Here is a 22211-nt window from a genome sequence, read left to right on the forward strand (position 1 = left end):
GGCTGTGGTTCAGAGGGGTTTCTTCCCACAAGAGATAAACACAGCTTTAATTACTCTGATTTTAAAACCAGGAAAGCCCAGTAACCAGGTGACTTCCTATAGGCCGATATCGTTGATGAATTCCGACCTAAAAATTCTAACAAGGGCAATGGCAGCACGACTCGCACACTATCTACCAGGGTTGGTTAGCCCGGCCCAGGTAGGCTTTGTAAAAGGCAGACACTCCACCTTAAATGTACGTAAACTATTGCTGGCTATGGCTCACTGTCATACAATAGAACAGCCTTTGTTAATAGTGGGCCTCGACGCTGAGAAAGCGTTTGATAAAGTACATTGGGATTATATGTTTGAAGTTTTGGAATACGTGGGGGTGGAAGGCTGGTTTATGGAAGCACTCCAAGCTCTTTATGAGGGACCCACAGCGAAGTTATTAATTAACTCATTTGTTTCTCCTTCCTTTAAAATTCAAGCAGGGGTCAGACAAGGCTGCCCACTTTCACCATTATTATTCCTGCTCTATCTAGAGCCCTTAATACGTACTATTGAGAAAGATCCAGACATAGAGGGTGTAGAATTGCCATTCCAGAGTGTCAAGATACTGGCCTATGCAGACGACCTGTTGTTAACACTCACTTCCCCCCAGCAATCGCTTTATAAATTACTCTCTGCGGTGGAGGAGTTTGGGTTTTACTCCGGCTTTAGGTTAAATTTGCAGAAATCGGAGGCACTTCCCTTATTCCCTGCAATTAAGGACCAGTGGGTAGGCTGTTTTCCACTAAAATGGGCATCAGACTTCATTACTTATTTAGGAGTGAAGATCCCCACGGACTTAGCGGGGATATATACTTTAAACATTGAACCTTTGAAGGTGAAGACAGCAGAGACGTTGAAAAATTGGCAGGGTTTACCGCTGTCTCTTTTAGGGAGGGTAGCATTATATAATATGATCCTTTTTCCCATGTGGATATACACGTTTCAAATGCTTCCTCTATATCTGTTACGGAGGGATGAACAGTGGCTACATAAAAGATTAAATGGCTACTTATGGAATGGGAAGAGGGCTCGTCTGAACATAAAAAGGGCACAACTGCCCAGGGCAAAGGGAGGGTTAGGCCTCATAAGTTTGCGGCTTTTTTCCATTTCCAGCAACCTAAGGCATTTATCGGATTGGTTTCGTTCCACATCTTACTTTTCTTGTACGATAACAGAAACACAAATGCTTGGGAAAACCCATTTTGCAAGTTGGGTGCATGGGAGGGGATATCGGGGAGATACCCTAGGCCAGGCCAGATTTGTATTTCAGCCACTAAAACAAACTTGGAAGTGAGTGACCAGGTTCCTTTCTTTAGATAGTAAAAATTCACCGCTTCTGTCGGTCAGAGGGAACCCAGACTTTCCAGTAGGAGACACATCTGTGGTATTTAGGGTTTGGGAAGGACATGGGATAACTTACCTGTTTCATGTTGTAACGGACCAGGAGGAAATGAAACCTTTGCAGGACATATGTACAGAATTTCATATTGATCAATTGGATGATTTTGCATATTACCAACTGAGACATTACGTGGCCTCTCTGCCCAAACAATCTTTGACTGCGGAGATAGGGGATAAACTTACTGAACTGTTGGGTCTGGAGGCCCAACAAAGAGTACCGTTGAGATACTTTCACTCTTTTATAAGAGAATCTTTACCGAACTTTGACTTTTCCAAAATAATTGAACAATGGAATGCAGAACTGGGACTTAATCTCCAGGAGGAGCACTTACACAGACAGTTGGTATCGGTGACTAAGTTTACAGAGAACGTAGCCTGGCAAGAATTGCAGCTAAAATTTTTACTGAGGCTGTATATCTCACCGTATAGGGCCTGGAGAGCAACCATAGCAGACGTGGATTCCTGTCCAAAGTGCGGGGCTTCCGGAGCACACCTGGGGCACATGTTCTGGACGTGTCCCGGGGTGCAAAAAAAGTTTGGAAGGACGTGGGACTGCAGGTATCTAACTGTTGGTGCACAAGATGGAAGATAGCTCCAGGACAATTATTTGAGTCTTTTGCCAGTGCAGGGTGTATGCCAGCGAAAATGAAAGCTTTTTTAAAGCGCACTGTGCTGATGGGTAAGAGAGCAATACTACAACTGTGGAGAAATGCAGAAAGCCCCTCCCTGGCACAGTGGCGTATAGCAATGATTCAAATGTGCTCATTGGAGAAACGGAAAATAAAAGACTTGGCGTCTAACAAAGGGGACATTTTTTGTGCCACTTGGGCACCCTTTTGGGACACGCTTACCCCTACTGCTTGAAGCCGTATCCTGAACTTATGAGGGGGGGAGGGTAGGGGGGTGATAGGTTGAGTTGGGGGGGGTGGGTGGGTGGGCACGTTCTATGGGAAGGGGGGTGGGATAGGAGGGGAAATAAGTTTAAACCTTAACAGAGTTGTTGTTTGGTTTTATAATACCATGGTTGGTAAACGCTGTACTTAAAATCTTGTAACTCTGTTCTAATTCTGTTTTAATAAAAATGAACGGAAAAAAAAATGAATGTTATTTTCGTTAGATGTTTGATTTACATGGTTTAGCTACTATCTATAATAATGTTTATTGTATTTTGTACTTTTATTGTAAATCGCTTTAAAACCTTGGCCCTGTTAAACGTTATATAAAGTCATTAAATCAAATCAATTCAAGATGCAATAATTGTATTGTGTGTCTGTACAGTGTATACACCAGGTAGTGGTATACAAGCTAATAATGTATACAACACAATAATAAATACACCCCTAGTGAAAAATGTTCTGAAATTCTAACAGGTTATTCAGTTCCCTGAGCTTCATAACACATCTGAATTTTATTATATGTTTATATGCTGTTCCTAAAGCAGAAAGCACCAAGGATAAAATCTAACTTTTACTATCTTTCATACAGAATTGCCACTAACAAGAAAATATTTTGTTTCAGTGCCTCCTGATATAAAAAGGGTCTGAAATTTTTTTTGTCAATTTAGAAAAGTCTCCTTCACAATCCTGATGTTCCAAACAATGCACAAACATGTTGTGCGTTGGGGGGGGGGGGGTATTATTTTTGTAGGCTTCTCTATCCTCACACTTTCACTTCCCCACTTTCTTGCACTATTTCTCTTCTCTACCCTTCATCCTCCTTTCTCTTGTACTCTCCCTTCCCTCCTCCCTTTGCTACCCAACTCTGCGCTATCCTTCCCCATCTTCTCTGTTCCTGTTTTAAAACAATGCCCCTCACTGGGAGCGGAGTGGCTTGAGGGAGTTGGGGCAGCTGTGGGAGGAGGGGGAAATATTAACATTTACAGACATACAAGAGGAATACGGGATCCCAATGTCTAATGCATTTCAATATAGCCAACTAAGGGATTACATTATGAGGAGAGCAAAGGAAGAGTTGAGTCTGGAGGAAACACAATTAGAGAAGGCTATGGCCGGAGGGGGGGGCAGAGGGGGAATCTCCAGACTATATAAAGCACTCTTATTGCAAACACAGCCAATTCTACATTATACATATAAGTGGGAGAAAATACTGGGGACCTCTTATGAATATCCAGTGTGGGAAAAAGTGTTTGTTTCGTTGCTTAAGGTGTCAATTTCTAATGCTCTTGTAGAAAATGGTTATAAAATATTGTATGGTTGGTACTATACACCACAGAGACTAGCTAGAATGTTTAAAGGGAGGTCAGCTCTCTGTTGGCGTCAATGTGAAATGATAGGAGATATGGCTCATATATGGTGGGCCTGCCCTCACGCTCAGCAGTACTGGACAAGAGTGGTGAGGTTGATTGTAAGTATAACGAAATCAAACTTTCCTATGACTATGGACTTTTGCTTGTTGCATATGCGACCCCAGGGGTCCAGAAAATATACATACCAACTGGCCACTCAGATATTGGTGGCTGGCAGATTGGTGCTAGCAGCGGCATGGAAACAACAAACTCTACCAGGACTTAAGACTATTATAAGGAAATTGGACTATATTTGCTTGATGTCTAAGTTGACGGCGATGCGACAGGGTCGCCTGGTAACATATCATCGAATATGGGACCCATATACTGAATGGTTGGCGCAGCCGGACCCTGCCTTGCCAGTTAATTAATAGGAAGGGGGGGAGGGAGGGTGGGGGAGGGGGCATGGGATGAATAGGGGGGATTATAGAATATTAGGAACAAAACAAAATTTATGTTGATATTGAAGAGTGAAATGGAGACACTGTTTGTTCATAAGTTTTTTATGTGCGATTTGTGTATGTTCAATAAATATAAATAAACAAAACAAAAAAAAAAATCCAAAAAAAAAAAAAAAAAACCAATGCCCCTTACTGCTCAACTCCTCTCTAATCCTGTCCCTTCCCTTAAACTTACCCCTAAGCCTTCATATGTTTGAACAAAAGGCTGGTGGCATCAAGATAACAAGTTTATCATGGACATATCATTTTCTAATAAAATCTTCCTTAACAGACAACCTAAATCTGATGAGAGTTTGAAAGGAAATTCGAGACATGAAAAACCTGACTTCCGAGAGTTTCATGGAGACCTTGTCCTACCCCTATGTGGATGAAAAGATGACTAGTGGCAGAACAAGTTGACATCTGGAATATACACTTAGCGACAGCCTTAGAAAAAATGGTCCTACAAGAGAAGTGAGTATGAGCTATATACACACTCCAACACATGCCAAACACCAAGAGTGAAGAAGCATCATGAAATTTTCAATATGCTTCAAGAGAGTCAAGCAAGCGTGATAAGGAAATTTCTATTACAACAATAGAGAGAAAAAAAAAAGGTCTTATGTAAGCAAAAATTCAAATGAAAAAATACAATACACTCTAAGAGGAGCATAAGGTGTTAGAGCAGCGCTTTTCAACCTTTTCATCTTGTGGCACACAAGGTGCAAGAATTGTCAAGGAACACTACTGGAATCTAACCCATACCCACCTATCCCCACTAAAATCGATGCCATCCTCAGCTGTACCTGAAACCTTCAGAAGCAAATACATTACAGCACCAATATACCTGCTACTGGGAAACTAGAATAAGGCAGACTGTTAAAGATTCCTACTCAGACACCATATGACGTGTTGAGAATTTACATCTGTCGGCTTTTATTTTGCACTGTACTGGGGGGACATGCACCTCAGTTGCAGATGCAGAACATGACTCTCACCTGATACAAAATAGGGAACAGCAAAAAAAATGCAGAAAAAAAACTTAAAGCAGAGATGCAGGACTCTGCATGTGTGCAACACCAGAGAAATAGAAAGAAATGCATGTCCCCCTGTACAGTGCAAAATAAAGCCGACAGATGTAAATTCTCAACACTGGCATAGTTCAATCACTACACTGAAAATAAAATAATTTTTCATACCTTTGGTGATTTTATTATTCCAGTCATCTTGTTCCTGCTTTCCTCAGTCTGTGCTCTTAACTCTGGTTCCAGAGCCTCTTATCCATTTGCATTTTTTTTCTCACCTCATGCGCTGTCGTCTGTTTGGCACCAAATCTTTCACATTCAGCTTTCTTTAATTTCTCTACCTCCTTCTCAAATCTAATCTTGTCTTCCCTGTTCCCTTAATGTGTAGCCTGTCTACTCCACGCGGAATTCTGTGTAACTGCGCAGCACAGAATTTTCGCAGAATTCCCCTCACCCACAGAATTCCGCACATGCTGGGCAGAATTCAGCTCAGGCACGAGCAGCAGCAGCTCTGCTCACTCTCTCTTCCCCTTCAGCATTAAGCTCGCAAAGCAAGAAGAGAAGGAAGTGAACCACTGCACTGTTGGTCACTTCTTCCTTCTATGCCAGCTTAGACCCGACTGGTGAATCGCGATCCTGCAGTTCAAACAAACAGTTGGGTCTAAGTCGGCACAGGAGGAGGAATGAAAAGTAATGTCTTACCTGATTTCCTTTAGTCGCAACTGATGAATCCAGAGACCTGTGGGTTGTATCTGCCTACCAGCAGGTGGCGATAGAGAGCACTGCTTTGCCCTGCGCATATAGGACATGATGCTGCCTGGCCAGTCAGTATATCTCGTGACAAAGCAAAGGATAGAAACCAACACAATCCTTCCTCACAGAAATGCCTCTCAGGTACCAACGAAAAACTGAACATCTAGACAAAAGAAGAAACACAAAGGAAATAGTCCCTCCCCCCCCCACCCTGCAGGAAAACCTTGCACAGGACAGAAACCTTCTACCAGAACTAAAGAACACGCAGAATAATAAGGCGAGACTCTGGATTCATCTGCTGTGACTAAAGGAAATAAAATTATCAGATAAAAAATAATTTTTCGTTCCTCAGAGTCAGCATCAGATGAATCCAGAGATCTGTGAGACGTAGCAGAGCAGTATCTAAACAGGGTGAGCAGAAGAAAGCCCAGCAGCAAGAACCACAGAGCCAAAAGCAGAATCCACCCTGGCTGAAATGTCTATACAATAATGTCTGACAAACGTATGCACAGAGGACCATATAGCTGCTCGACAAATTTCTTCCAAATTTCCAACACGAATCTCCACCCAGGAAGATGCCAAAGCCTGTATATAATGAGCCTTTATTTGCCCTGGAGGGGAACAGCCAGCCAAGATATAGGCCATTGAGATTGCTTCCCGCAACCACCGAGCAATAGTAGACTTCAATGCGAACTGACCTTTTCGCGGTCCTGCGAGAAGCACAAAGAGATGATCTGAACGACAAAGTCGTTAGTAACCTCCAAGTACCGAATCAGAGTATGGTGCACATCTAGATAGAGTAAGCAGCGAAATTCCCTCGGATATTGATCCACGAGAAAGGAAGGTAGGAACAATGGTTGATTAAGGTGAAAGGTGGAAATCACCTTTGGGAGGAGCGAAGGAACAGTCCGAACCGTCACCCCTGCTTCCGAAAAAAGAAAGAAAGGTGTCTCCAAGAGAGTGTCTGAAGCTTAGATAACACTGTGGGCTGAAGAAATGACCATTAGAAAAATTGCATTAAGAGAGATCTTTCACTGAGGCTGAGCATAGTGGCTCGAAGGGAGGCGCCTAGTACCCATAACACCAGATTCAAGCTCCAACTAGGATAAGGCCGAATAAGCAGAGGCCTAAGAAACATTGACTCCTTTAAGGAAACGGACTACATCCAGATGAGAAGCCAGAGGAAGCCAAGCAATGCGACCGCAATAACAGCCAAGAGCAGCGACCTGCACTCTCAGCGAGCTGGCACCTAAATCCTTCTGTAGCCCAGACCACATAAAGGCTAAGATATGCAGTAATGAAATCTAAAAAGGTGAAACGGCCACTCAGAGCACCAAGTCTCAAAAATGCGCCAGACCCACACGCAAGCAGTGGAGGTGGATCGCTTCATAGACTGAAGCAGCGTAGTAACAGAATTCAAATAACCTCTCTTCTTCAACTTCGCCCGCTCAAGAGCCAGGCCGCAAGACCAAAGCGAGAGGGATCCTCCATGAGAACTGGACCCTGCTGCAGAAGATCGGAGGACAGAGGGAGGCAGAACAGCTTCTCCACCTGATGAGATCTGTAAACCACGGATGTCTGGACCAATCGGCAGCCATGAGTACCACAGTCCAGATGATCCTGAACTCGACGCAGAACCCTGACGATCACCAGCCACGGGGGAAAGACAAAGAAAAACCTCCACTGGCCTTAGCTGCAGGACAGCATCCAGTCCTTCCACACCATGCTCCCTTCTTCTGCTGAAGAATTGAGGAGCCTTGGCATTGACGCATGTCACCATCAAGTCCAGCGCAGAAGTCCCCCCAGCACTGCAAATCAAATGAAAGGTCGTAGGCGAAAGTTCCCATTCTCCCTGATTCAGAGTGGTGTGGCTGAGAAAGTTAGCCTGCAAATTTGTCCACCCCGGCAATGTGCGCCGCGGACAACTGCTGAAAATACTCCTCCACCCAACATAGGAGCAAGTCCGCCTCTTCAGTCAACAGAGGACTGCGAGTGCCCTCCCGACAGCTGATATATGCCACTGTTGTCATGTTGTCCAAGAGGACCCATACCGGTTTCCCCCGCAGGAGATCCTGAAAGGCCAGCAGTGTCTTGCGAATCACCCGAAGCTCCAATCAATTGATAGACCAAAGTACCTCCATCACAGACCACAGTCCCCGTCTGTAACGGGAGAGGCAATGCGCCCATCCCATCAGACTGGCATCGGTTATCAGCACCATCCAGTTGGAGTTAACAAAGAAACACCTTGCGTCAAATTGCAGGACTGGAGCTACCAGTGCAGACTGTGATGAGGCAACAGTTGCCAAAGCAGATGAATCTCGTAAACCTCCGGCACAGGGGACCAACGACTGAACAAGGACTGTTATAGAGACCTCATGTGAGCTCGGGCCCACAAGACCAGCTCTAGGGTCGATGTCATGGACCCCAAACCTGGGTATAATCCCACACCCTGGGAGGATTACGGAATAGGAGCCAAATTTGGTGATGAAACTTAACATGCCTATGTCGGGGCAGAAAAAAAAACTCAGCCCAGGGTCTGACTTGAGACGAGGTAACTCTTGGGCATATTGATCACGCAGCCTAAGGACCGGAGAAGGGAGACCATTCGAGAAGTGGCCCACAAACTATCCTAGACTGAGGAGGCAAGAATTAGCCCGTTGTCCAAATAGGGATGGACTTGAATTCCTTCCCACCGCAACACAGCTGCCACCACTACCATGACCTTTGAAAAGGTGTGCAGAGCCAAGGCCAGGTCAAAGGGAAGGGCCTGAAACTGGAGATGTTGACTCAGAATCGCTGACATTTTATCTGTGTCATTCAACAACTTTATTGAACCAGCACTGTCTCACAAAAAATAATGAAATAGTGCTATACTGTCAAAGATCCATGCTGTATTGAAAACAATCCCAACTGTGTTATAAAAACACTTTCCATTCCATAAAGGAATTCAGACCTTTTGGCTCTAAAGTGTTGAGACGGTGAGTAATCTATCTGTGTCCCCTCCTCACATAGACATTGTTACTTGTTCTACTACACTGAATCTCAAATCTCCAAACGTGTGTTTAGCTGTGACACAATGTGCTACTAGTGGGGCTCCTATTTTCTGCCTGGAAATACAGGATTTATGTGGTTTTTGATTGGTTGAGGCCAGTTGGGCGTCGGTATATAAGCAAGACTCCATTTTGAAAAAATGTTTATCTGAAAATGCTGCTCAGATAATGGCAGCCATAGAATTCTTATACTGTGGTGATCTCACGATAATTCTGTTTTTCAGATGGGGTACAGGCACAAGATAAAAGCAGGCAGTTCCCTTGAAAAAGCCGGTGGCGAAACAGGTCCCCGTCGTGCACAGTGTGTGGTTGGAACTTGTTCTTTATACCTGTGCTACAGTTTGTGTATGAAGAATTCTACACAAAACACTAAAATAAACTTTGCAGAATTTTAAAATATTGTGTGCAGAAGTTTTAAAAATTGTGCAGAAGTAAATTCACTGAGGACATTGCTGAGAAAATTAATAAACAAGATCAAAAAATTCCCAAAGTGGTTCAAAGTTTGGATAAAGTAGAGTCTCAGGTTAAGCTGTCAATCTGTGTCAGATGCTGCTGCTGCTACAGAAAGTTTAACAGTACATTTTAGACTGGAAGCTATAGAAAAATCTTTCAGGGCTTGTAATCTTCGTTTGCTAAACTTTCCACTTATACATTATCTTTCTCCTTTGGAATTGTTCAAAATGTATGTAAAAGATGTACTTATCTTTTGAATCTTTGGAAATTTAAAACTTTTTCTATTTACCTAGGGCATCTAAAAAGGTCTCTTAGGAAGGAGATTTTGATAATTTGAGCTCAAAAGATAGCTTGGATTTAACTAAGTTTCTGGAAACATCGAAAAGGCATTTCCAAGAGAGCTACTGTGTTGGTAGTCCTAGGCTTGGTGGAAATAAAGATGTTGCTATTAAAAGCTTACTTCCAAAAGAAAAAGTTAACTTTCCGTGGACAATTAGTACTGATGTTTCCTGATGTGACCAGGCCGACTCAAAGGGCCTTCCTGCAGCTTAAGCCTAGGGTTTTGGCTGCAAGAGGCACATTCTTTTTCAAATTTCCTTGTAAGTGCCTGGTCACTCATGAAAATCTTTTTTTTTTTTTTTTTTTTTTTTTGTTTTTTAGATCCTGTGCATTTACAGACCTTTTTGTCATCTAAAGTGGTTGATGATTCTATGATAAATTCTGAATAGCAGATTGTACTTGGGTTTCTATATTTTGTTTACGTCACTGCTGTAAGTGGTTATTTTTTTTTCTTCCTTTGTAGCTTGTAAAGCAGCTAACTTAGCAATTCTCTCCTTGATGTGGACTTGAATCTATAATGTGTATGTTATATCTTGGTATTATGTATTTCTGTTTTCCTGATTTTTCTTAAGCTGTTCCTTTGTAACAAATTGCAATTTTAAAAAAATTGTAAAGAATTTTCAAACTTTTTGCACAGAATTCTGCCAGGAGTTTGCCTGTCTTCCCTTCATGTGTAGCCTGTATTCCCCTCTTCCCTTCCCTATATGTTCAACAATACACTCATTTTCCTATGTGGTATCATCTTTTCTTCTCCACACCCCTATTCCCTCCCGCAGGTCCAATATCTTTTCCTACCTTCCTCCTTCAGGTCTCTCTCTCTCTCTCCACTGCAATTCTACAAACTTTACAGTTGCAGGTAGCTATTATAGAACAGGCCCTCCCTCTGGTCATCTGAAGGCTTTCCCTCTGCCACGTCCCTCCCATGCGGCAAAAGGAAGTCGCATCAGAAGGAGGGACTCTGAGGCTAGAAAGAGGAAGGCCTGTTCTAATAGCTGCTGGCAACCACAAAGTTTGTAGAATTGCAGCAGAAAAGAGAAAGAGAACTATGGGGTGGGAGAAGGAAAATAGCACACTCCCCCCTCAGGTCTAGATTCACCTTACTGAATCCATTTGGGGTGCCACTTGCCACCCCGTGTCACCACATAGTGACAACTACGACCTAGAGGGGATTTTGCAGCACCCCTGGGGAGCAGCCACGGCATACCAGTTGAAAAATGCTGTGTTCGAGAAACTAACTAGCTTTTATAAAACACACAAGAGTTACTGTAGAAATCTTGAGTTTCACTTTCAGGCATTATGTCAAAAACAAGAATCTTGTGTCCAAGGTTGTGTTTGTCCATCTGTGACCTTTTTTTCATGCAGTGCTCCATTGTACCCCATGGAGGATCTGTTGTGGGACAGAAATAGAGTTCTGCCACAGACTTAAGAGTGAATGCTCAAGCAGACGAGGATAGTACACCAAAGAGGGAAGCTGACAGGGCCTCTGTGGCGAGAGCTAACAGTGGAACCACTGCGCCTTGTACCACAGATCGAGACAACTTCCACAAGTGGCTCAGCAGAGAAAAGCACCAATGCTTGAGGAGATGAGAGCTATCTTGACACAGCAGCTGTACAGTTGAGCACTGTTGAGAGGGAGTAAATACAGTATAACCACAGCACTTTCCAATACACACCGGGGAGACATACTCATGCTGCCTGGCAAAAACTGGACCATGTGAGAAGGCCACATGGAACCTGAGACACAGTGCTACGACCAGACAATAGGTAAGAATGTGAAACTTGCAGGTAGAAAAGGGCCAAAGGGGACAGTGTTTGGAGGGGAAACACACTGCTAACATTCAGAAGAACGATCTGGGCACACAACAGACTCCCTTTGTACCTCCCATGAAGATAAGGAATTTTCTACTGTTCTTTCTCTTGTTTCATTTCATAAGGGACATGTCATACTAGAGAAAAAAATTCATGTTAAGAAGAGTTTAAACCATCTGCAGATTTAGGTATTTGCAGTGCTTTATTTGTAGGGGGGGGGGGGGGGGAAAGGTGCCAATAGTCATGTAAAGCCAACCTTAGGGGGCAGGGTAACCAGGGCTTCTTTTCAGCCAGTATCACATGTGCAACCATTTGACCCAGAATAGCTCTACCTGAAAGGTGGCTGCCCCTGAATCTGAAAGTCAAAAGGTTCAAGACTGGCTGTTGCTGGAACATTTTGAGTGAGAAATGTAATGGGGTAGACAGGGCATTTTCAAAAGGCAGGAAAAAACGTGTCAATACTCCACATCGGTGCATACAGCTGAAAAAAACGCCATAATTGTAACATTTCTTGTGCCTGAGATCAGAATATCTTATGACTTTCTAAAGTGATCTAGATCCTCTGACAATAATAAGGCATGAAGACATAAATTTAAGTAGAACAACTTATTTCAGCAATTTGTTTTATGCCTGTGCTTTTACTGCCTAGCCGTTCATCATACAAGAGTGATACCTAACACAAATATATGATGCACAGTTCTAACAAGTACCAGGGCCACCAAGAAACAGAGCCGGGCCCAGGGTAGGGCCACTGCCCCCCCTCTCCCTACTCGAGATGCAGTTGCCACTGCCCCTCGTTCATTTAGGCCACACCAGCCCCCCCCCCGCCTTCCTGCATCAGCGTGACAGCTCCTCCACAGCCTCCAAGGGGGGCCCAATGCCGGGATCAGATTTTCTCCTGCTCCTGTGTGCCGAGACCGGGTTATCGTATTAATGCAATCACCCCAGGTCCTGCCAGGAGCAGGAGAGAGACGGACCCCAGTGCCAGCCCCCATTGGAGGCTGGGCGCTGAAATTTTGCCTTCTCTTTTGGCAGCCCTATCAGGTACAGAGAGAATAAAAAAACTTGTAAATAAAAGGGGCTACTGAAGAGTGGTAGCATTCTGGGTTCAATTCCCACTACAGCTCCTTGTGACCCTGGGCAATCCACTTAACCCTTCATTGCCTCAGGTACAAAAACCAAGATTGTGAGCCCTCTAGGAACAGAGATAGTACCTGCTTATAATGGGAGATTGTTCTCCGCCTTGAACTTGATTATTTAAGCGGATTATAAATGCCTAAATTAAATTAAAATTAAATTATTTATTGTCAAAAAAAGTTTCACAAACCAGAAAATATGAGCGTTAATAGAGTGGCGGGAAGAAGGTGATTTTTGGTGAAAGTATCAGACAAATAAGACTTGCCTGAAGTATTGTACTGGCAATGCCTGCTTTGTCACACAAAATTCAACTATCACTGGATAGATCCAGGGAATCATAGAACAGCCATACTCCAGTTCTGAAGGGCTTCCAGGCCTGTGTGAGGGTGAGAGGTAAAGCTCTACTTTATAATTTCATGTTTTATTATGTGTAAAGATGGTCAGTACTAGCAATAGCACCACAAAGGAACTAAATCAACCCCACAAGTGAAAGCAGACAGGAACAAGGAGAGTGGAAATGACCACATTAATAAACCAGGAAGGCAATCAAGAAGTCCTTTATTCAAAAAGTGGATGTTTAGCTAAAAGGAAAGAACCAACATGGGCTGTGTTTCAGCTGCAAAAGCCTTTCTCACTTTGTCATGACTATTCAAACACCTGGTCCCCCCCTACATTCACTTTCCCCAGTAGGTGTAAGAGCTAAGTGAAAAAGCAAGAAGGGAGGAAGGTGGGGAGGCATGGCAGCCAGGCTTTGCTTCAACATTCGAATAGTCATGACAAAGTGAGGAAGAGAGGGTGGCAGAAGAATGATGCACTGCAAGGAACCTGATAGCTTGGTGCGACACAATGGAAGATAACAGCTTTTATTGAGCACCTTCCAAATACAGCTTCCATATAGTCTCAGAACGGTCTTTTTTGCAGCAAAGAGATACGCCTCTATTCTCTATGTGATTTTGCACCCAAAGTGTGTACACATATTTGTGTCTTATGAAAACTCCTGAGGAAGTCCATGTTGGGTCTATCCATTTGGTTACACATCCACGATTTGAATCAAGGACTTCCCGATTGCCATCCTGGTTCATTAATGTGGCCTTTCCCAATCTTCTTGTTCCTGTCCAGTACTAGGGATGTGCATGGCCAAAAAAAAAAAAAGTCTTGTTCACGTTCCTATTTTCTAAATTTTTTCCCGATTTTCATGTGGATTTTTTTGTTTTTCTGCACATTTTGTTTTAAATGTGCATTTTGTATGCTTGCGCAAAATATAACTGTACACACGTTAGTTCCTATGCATTGATGAATATGCACCCCTGGTCAGTTTCATAATTTGGTCTTTCACAGTTTCTCTTCAGTCTTTGTATTTACATTTTTTTAACATATACAATATATGAACACAATTTTTGGGGAAATTTCAAGAATTATGCCCCCATGCCCTCTCTCCCACAGAGTGCAAAGAAATCAAAAAATGTTTAACTCTTTAGTGAAAGGCTCCCACGTAGATGATTTTACCTTTTTAGCTGTTAGGGTGGTACTCTGAGGGCTCAAGAATGTTTAAAATAAAGCAAAATTAAGCTCTCCTGTTTAAGTTGACAGGATAAAAAAAAAGTCACTTATTTGTTCACTTTCACCAATATTAGCGTCATTGATGCCCTTCTAATTTACAGTAGTGTTGCCCGAAATGCATGTCCTTTGCTTTCAATATCAGAAGTGCATTACTCCCTTGCAACTTGTGTAGGACCTAAGTCACACACTACAGTGCATTCATTTGAGACAAAACTGACATTTAGGATGGAACAAAACTTTTCATCTAGTATCCAGGTTCGGCTCATCAGAAATTCTGTTCGTCTACTATTAATTTAGATTAATTTAGAGCACTTTAATAAATTAATCTGCCAGTCTAACAAATCCCCAGTTCTTGTGCATATGCAGCAAGGGTCAAAAAGACAATGCAGTTGATTTATTAAAGTGCTCTGTGCAGTTAGCACGGGATTGAACAAGAACTTATACAGTCACACTCATTCTCTGCCCTTCCCGTGCACTCCACTCCAGGGATAAATCCTTCTAATCTGTTCCCTTCTCCATTACTGCCAACTCTAGACTTCGTGCCTTCTTGTCTCGCTGCACCCTACACCTGGAATAAACTTCCTGAGCCCCTACGTCTTGCCCCATCCTTGGCCACCTTTAAATCTAGACTGAAAGCCCACCTCTTTAACATTGCTTTTGACTCGTAACCACTTGTAACCACTCGCCTCCACCTACCCTCCTCTCCTCCTTCCTGTACACATTGATTTGATTACTTTATTTCTTGTCTATTAGATTGTAAGCTCTTTGAGCAGGGACTGTCTTTCTTCTATGTTTGTGCAGCACTGCGTATGCCTTGTAGCGCTATAGAAATGCTAAATAGTAGTAGTAGTAGTATATGCCATCCAGTTCCTGACCCTAAGGTGGTGTGTTAAAAATCCCACATTAACTGCATGCCACATTAGGGGGCAGAAATTGGATGATTTATGGGCAAAGAACAAGTATGGACCTTTTGCAGTCAGCGCATGGTACTTAACCACATACTGCTGTTACTTCTATAGTTAGCCTTGAGGCAGCAGTAGGTGCACCCATGCTAATTATGAATAAAACTAATGCACAATAAAGAACATTTCTGTAAGTTAACTGCAGAGGACATTTTGTGTACATCCCCAACAGCCGGTGCAAATATTTGCACTTACCATACATTAGATTTTGCTTTTAAACGCAGTGAGTACAAAGACTTACCACACCTTAGTAAACAGACCCCAAAATTCAAATGAAAATAAAGAATCACCTGCCAATATTAACTGGTCAAATAGGCAAAAGGACTGATGGCATGACTGTCAATTTGTAGTTTACCATCAACAAGAATGAGAAAAAATTAAATCAGTGCTAAATGCCATTTATCATGATGGTTTACTTTGACAGACAGAAGTATGACATCCTGCTCAGCCTCTCCTCCTCTGCTGGTAAAGGAAGAGGAAAGGACACCAAGATCAAGAATTATATGGCGTACCAAATGAACAACTCAGTTACCATAGATGGGGGAAGCCCAGCCCAGTTCCAAATTTTGTGGAACCAAACCAAAATTCTGTAGCTAGAATATTACAAAATGAGTAAAAAAAAAAATTTAAGTTATACACTGTTTTGGTAAATCCTGGTATTTGCTCAGTGTACAAAAAAAAACTGATTTAAACTAAAAAATTAAAAGGGCCATAATCATCTATAAAACAAAGTTAAATTTAAAGCAGAGCTACGTCGGCGCACGTGGGCCCAACCAGCGGACGCTCGGACCGGAGCACCCGTCTACACCAGGCCAGGAGACACGACCCAGTGGAACAGCAAACGCTGATTGTGAGCGACACTACATTTGAATGGTTTGAACGCTATATACTGAACTTCTGAGTTCTTTCGGAGTATGCTGAAAGACTACCTGCATATGCCTTCTTTCTTTAAAGATCTGAATGCCTTGCGTGACTAGCAACGTTGTAGCATGCTGAATGTTCTCATTTAAATGCTCCCTTCGAATGATTTAAATGCTCTACTGTTTAGTAGCGCTTTGCTTGACCAGCAACGTTGTACCATGCTGAATGGTCTCATTTAAATGCTCCCTCCATTTAAATGCTCTACTGTTTAGTAGCGCTTTGCTTGATTAGCAACGTTGTAGCATGCTGAATGTTCTCATTTAAATGCTCCCTCTGAATAATTTAAATGCTCTACTATCTAATAGCGATGTAGCAGGCTGAAAGTCTCCCTACTAATGCTTGGAATGATTTAAATGCTTTACTTGTTTAAACAACACTATATCATAATGAAAGTTCTCATTTAAATGCTCCCTTAAAGGATTTAAATGCTCACTATTGGAAAATGCATTAGCATGCTAAAAGGCTTCCTAGTAATGCTTTGATTACTCCCTAAAATGATTCAAAGGCTTTTATTTGTTTAGTAATGTTGTAGCAGGCTGAAAGACTTCCTTTAAAAGCTTTAATGAGATATCTGTTCAACAACGCTGTAGCATGCTGAAGGACTTCCTTAAATGCTCTAAACGCCTAAATGCTGCCTTTAAATGCTCCAAATACTCTAAAATGCATTAAATACCATCTACATAAATAACAAGACTAACACTGTAAAACAACAGTATTATGGTTTAATAACCGAATCCCTTAACGCTTCAGACACACATATTAATATACAAACACTGATATGAGCCACAGCAAACTATTCCTAATCACCTACTGTCTTTCCCTAACCTACTACTCATTCACAACCCCCAATATAGACAACTCCCACAACACACAAACTACTCACACAACCAATACACAATATGCATACTCAAAAAATTAAACAATGGCAAGGAAAACCTGCTAGCCACGATCACCATCAACAGAAAGAAACAAAAGGATGCAACAAACTTACACATCAAGAAGACAGACAGCTGATAAAAATTAACACCATCGCAAACTCAACTGAACACCACCACCAACAAATACAAATAGGATACATCAATGCCAGATCGGCAGTCAATAAAACCACGATACTAACCGACTGGATCACAACTGACCATCTCGACTTCCTACTTATCAGTAAAACCTGGATCCATGACCCCAAAGATCCAATAATACTAGAGCTCTGCCCTCCAGGATGCAAAATTACCCACTGGACAAGAGAAGGAAAAAGAGGAGGAGGAATAGCAATAATCTATAAATCTCAATTCACAGTCACAACAACAGAAAAGTCTATTCTTCCCCAACTCGAAATAGCCTCAGTCAGAATAAACCACCCCAACCTAAGTGATCACCTAAACCTAATCTTATTCTACAGACCTCCGGGCAATAGGCAAGACTCACAAACACACTTTCTGGACTTTATATCAAACACCTTTGTTACCACCCAGAACCTCCTCATAGACTTCCTGCAACTATGGGAACTCCATTGGCCAAAAACACAATCCACCCATAACAAAGGACATACACTAGACATCATCACCCACAAATTCTCACCAGAACCAAACATCACACTAATAGACACAAAATGGACAGCCAGGCCATGGTCCGACCACTACAGTGCAAATCTCTCCCTCCACTGGAGAACAAAAAAAGACACAACAAAAACAAAAACAACAAACATATACTACGAGAGGCAAAATAGACCCACTAACATTCTGGCAACAATTCTACACTGACTAATGGACAATTCCTACAGACTCATCCCAATTTCTCCAAGATTGGGATAACAGATGCAGAATAACACTAGACAACATAGCACCACTTCAAACCAGAACCTCACCTACAAAAAACTCAATACCGTGGTTTAATGAAGAATTGAAAGAACTAAAAACACAAGTCAGAAGATTGGAAAGAGCATGGAGCAAGAAAAAAGACGAAAACACACACAAAGACTGGAAACAACTACAAAGAAAATACAAATACACAATCAGACAAACTAAAAGGACTTTTTACAAAACCAAAATAGGACCAAATTACAAGGATACACACAAACTCTTCTCACTCGTAAACAATCTTCTAAATACTACCAAAGTCATCTCCAACAATGCAGATACCCCATCAGCAACCAACTTTGCGAACTACTTCAATGAAAAAATCATACAACTCCGACTCATGAAACCCACTAACACAACGGACTACACAAATATCCTTGAATGTCTAGACCCAAATCCCGGAGAATACCCAGCAGATCGATCATGGACCGACTTTGACACGCTCTCATCAAAAGAAATCTCATATTGGCTAGGAAAATACGCCAAATCGCAATGCAAATTAGACATCTGCCCTAACAGTCTAATAAGATCCGCACCCAAATAATTCAAAACAGACCTCATGAACCACATAAATTACAGGCTTCAAAATGGACTCTTTCCCACGGATAAAGGAAACATCCTACTCACTCCGCTACCGAAAGATGCTAAAAAAAGCACAATGGACCTAACCAACTATCGACCAGTAGCATCCATTCCACTCATGACCAAACTCATGGAAGGCATAGTGACGAAACAATTTACTGAATACCTAAATAAACACTCAATTCTTCACGAGTCCCAATCAGGATTTCGGACGAATCACAGCACCGAAACCGTACTAGTGTCCGCAATGAACTCATTCAAACAAGCAATTGCGACTGGTAACAACATCCTCCTCCTGCAATTCGACATGTCCAGTGCCTTTGACATGGTTAACCATGATATACTAATACATATACTAGAATACTTCGGAGTAGGAGGCACTGTTCTCAAATGGTTCAAAGGATTCTTGACCACAAGATCATACATAGTAACATAGTAAATGACGGCAGAAAAAGACCTGCATGGTCCATCCAGTCTGCCCAACAAGATAAACTCATATGTGCTACTTTTTGTGTATACCTTACCTTGATTTGTACCTGTCCTTTTCAGGGCACAGACCATGTAAGTCTGCCCAGCACTATCCCACGCCTCCCAACCACCAGCCCCGCCTCCCACCACCGGCTCTGGCACAGACCGTATAAGTCTGCCCAGCACTATCCCCGCCTCCCACTCTCAGCTAAGCTCCTTAGGATCCAAGTAACAACGAACACGGACAGATCACCACCATGGATACCTGAGTGTGGAGTCCCCCAGGGATCCCCTCTCTCACCAACATTATTCAACCTAATGATGATACCTCTAGCCAAGCTACTAGCCAATCAAAACCTCAACCCCTACATTTATGCAGATGACATCACAATCTACATCCCATTCAAACATGATCTAAATGAAATCACCAACGAGTTAAACCAAAGCCTCCAAATAATGCACACCTGGGCAGATGCATTCCAACTAAAACTCAATGCAGAAAAAACACAATGTCTTGTACTCACCTCACAATATAACACTAAAAACTTCAACACCATAATCACACCATACTGTTCCCTCCCGGTCTCACAAAACTTGAAAATTCTTGGAGTCACCATTGATCGAAACCTCACTCTTGATACCCACGTGAAAAACAAGACGAAAAAGATGTTTTACACCATGTAGAAACTTAAAGGAGTAAAACCTTTCTTCCCGAGATACATCTTCCGTACCCTCATACAGTCAATGGTAATAAGTCATCTGGACTACTGCAATGCACTGTACACCGGGTGCAAAGAACAGACAATCAAAAAACTGCAAACTGCCCAGAATACGGCCGTCAGACTCATATCTGGAAAAACTAAATATGAAAGTGCAAAACCACTAAGAGAGAAACCTCACTGGCTCCCACTTAAGGAACGCATTGCGTTCAAGATCTGCATGACTGTACACAAAATCATTCATGCAGACGCACCAATCTACATGCTAAACCTCGTGGACCTACCTCCCAAAAACGCCACAAGATCATCTCGCAAATTTCTCAACCAGCACCACCCCAGCTGCAAAGGACTAAAGTACAAACTGATGCATGCCACTACCTTCTCGTACATGAGCAAGCAGTTATGGAATGCATTACCCACAGACTTGAAAGCAATCAACAAAACAACTATCTTTCGAAAATCTCTGAAAACATTCTTCTTCAACAAGGCCTACAATGAGAACCTATAACCTCACTAAGTCACCTCACCAACCCACTCAATTATGAAAGCCCACCATCTATAACTATCCTAATCACTCCCTTCCTTCTTCCCTCTTCCCTTCCTTGATCGCTACACATGACTAAATGTATCTGATATCCTGATATGACAATGTCAATAAATCTATGTAAGCCACATTGAGCCTGCAAATAGGTGGGGGAATGTGGGATACAAATGCAATAAATAAAATGATACAAGCTAGGACAACTGATTAAAACCATCTTAAGAAATACAAAAGAATAATGTAATGCCACTTATGCTAACAAGGAAGGAACCTACCTCCACTGGGTGATCAGTTTTTATTAAAGCTATGCGTGCTCTCTGCAGGGAGCCATGCATTAGCTTGTGAAGTCTTAAAATTAGTTTCCTTAAACCCATTTGCTTCAATGCTTTATCTACAAATGGTCTGTAAATGGAGGTCAAACAGTATCTGCTGCAGCCAGTGTTCAGACTGCACTCTGGGATTCCTGAGCAGAGGGAGTCGTCATCAGATGCAAACCGATCAAACCTCCTCAAGAAATGGTCCTGCTGAGGAAAAGGAACATTTGGTTTATTACCAAAATTGTTCTTGATCTCTGTCAAACTCCTATCCGAGATCAGTTCTTCACCATCACTCTCTTCTGTACACGTTCCCGAAGACTCCATTACTTCTTCCCCCTCCATTTCATCTTCCTCATCCTCAAGGTCATCATCCTTGGATGGCCGAGGTGAAGGGATTTCAAACACTGGCCAACCGATGTCTGATAGATTCTTTATGCCCAACACAGTTCCCATAATTCTTAGTTTGTGGTTCAAGTCTTTTGTTATGTTTAACCACAGACAAAGTGCCTGCACTCTGTCCTGGAAATCTTTTGCAGCATACTTTTCAAAGTCCTTTTGAAGAGCTTGAAGAGATGGATAAAGTGCTTCTACATTCTCCAACAGCTCCATTATCTGCTTAACCTGCTCAAATGAGACCCGCTGGCGTTGAAGGTGGTCGTGGTAGATTGAGTGGCCCACAGCATTAGTGCTATGGATGGTTTTGCACTGCCCTTCCACCGATGTACCATTGAGGCTAGCTCCAATGTTAACACAAGAGAAGTTGTCAAAGTTCACCTTAAATGTGAGGATTTCATTGATAATTTCAGGGATGGTTTGACGGGCTGTGTAGAGATGCAAGTCTTGGCCCTTAATGCTTCGATCCGCATGCCAGGCCTGCAATTCAAGCCAAATCAGTTCATTGGATTGATTCAACCACATAGAGGTATTTTCATGTCCCCTTTGCTCCCTTTCTTTCTTTTTTGAAATTGAGGTAAGCTTTAGCAACAGCCGCAGAGTTTCAAAGAACTTCAAGCGGTCTGCTGGACAATCTGTTCGAGATGTCTGGCGTGCAGTTCTGGCTATTGGCACAGGCACAGACACTGGAAGCTTAGCATTGCTACTGCCAAGGCTGAGGTAACGCTCATTAAGGTCAACATCTGGAATTGATTTTTTTGGCAAGGACCCAGTAACTGAGTCTAGCATAAATGGACACTGCTCTTTTTTCTTATGATCTCGTTCTCTTGTCCTGAAGGTGGCTTGAATCTTTTTCTCCTGCTTGTAGCTATGATCCTCCGCATTTTCTGTACTTTTGCTACCATCCCTGTGGGAGGGTTGATTTGGTGTACTCATCTTTTCTGGAATATAAAAACAAAACAAGGGTCCAATTACACTCAAATGCATTCAAAGCCTTTCAGATCAGCAAATAGTTCCTTTATATGGTCTTGGGCCCTGGTTTAAATCTAATTTTGCCAGCAACATGGACAACAAATACAATTTCCTCAAAGCCAGAAGCTGTCTTTTGAAGTATTGCTTGAGGACTGGCCAAGAAAAACTGTTAGGAAAA

General features: G+C 42.4%; 1 protein-coding gene across 1 annotated transcript in view; it reads right to left on the bottom strand.

Annotated features, from left to right (window-relative positions):
• MAP3K4 (mitogen-activated protein kinase kinase kinase 4) overlaps positions 1-22211 on the bottom strand; it is a 540168-nt gene that overhangs the window by 419409 nt on the left and 98548 nt on the right. The window contains 1 exon segment of the mRNA XM_030198101.1: positions 20627-22002. Within this exon segment, the coding sequence (XP_030053961.1) occupies positions 20627-22002 (1376 nt within the window).

This window comes from Microcaecilia unicolor, chromosome 3 (genome assembly GCF_901765095.1).
Source record: "Microcaecilia unicolor chromosome 3, aMicUni1.1, whole genome shotgun sequence".
NCBI lineage: Eukaryota > Metazoa > Chordata > Amphibia > Gymnophiona > Siphonopidae > Microcaecilia > Microcaecilia unicolor.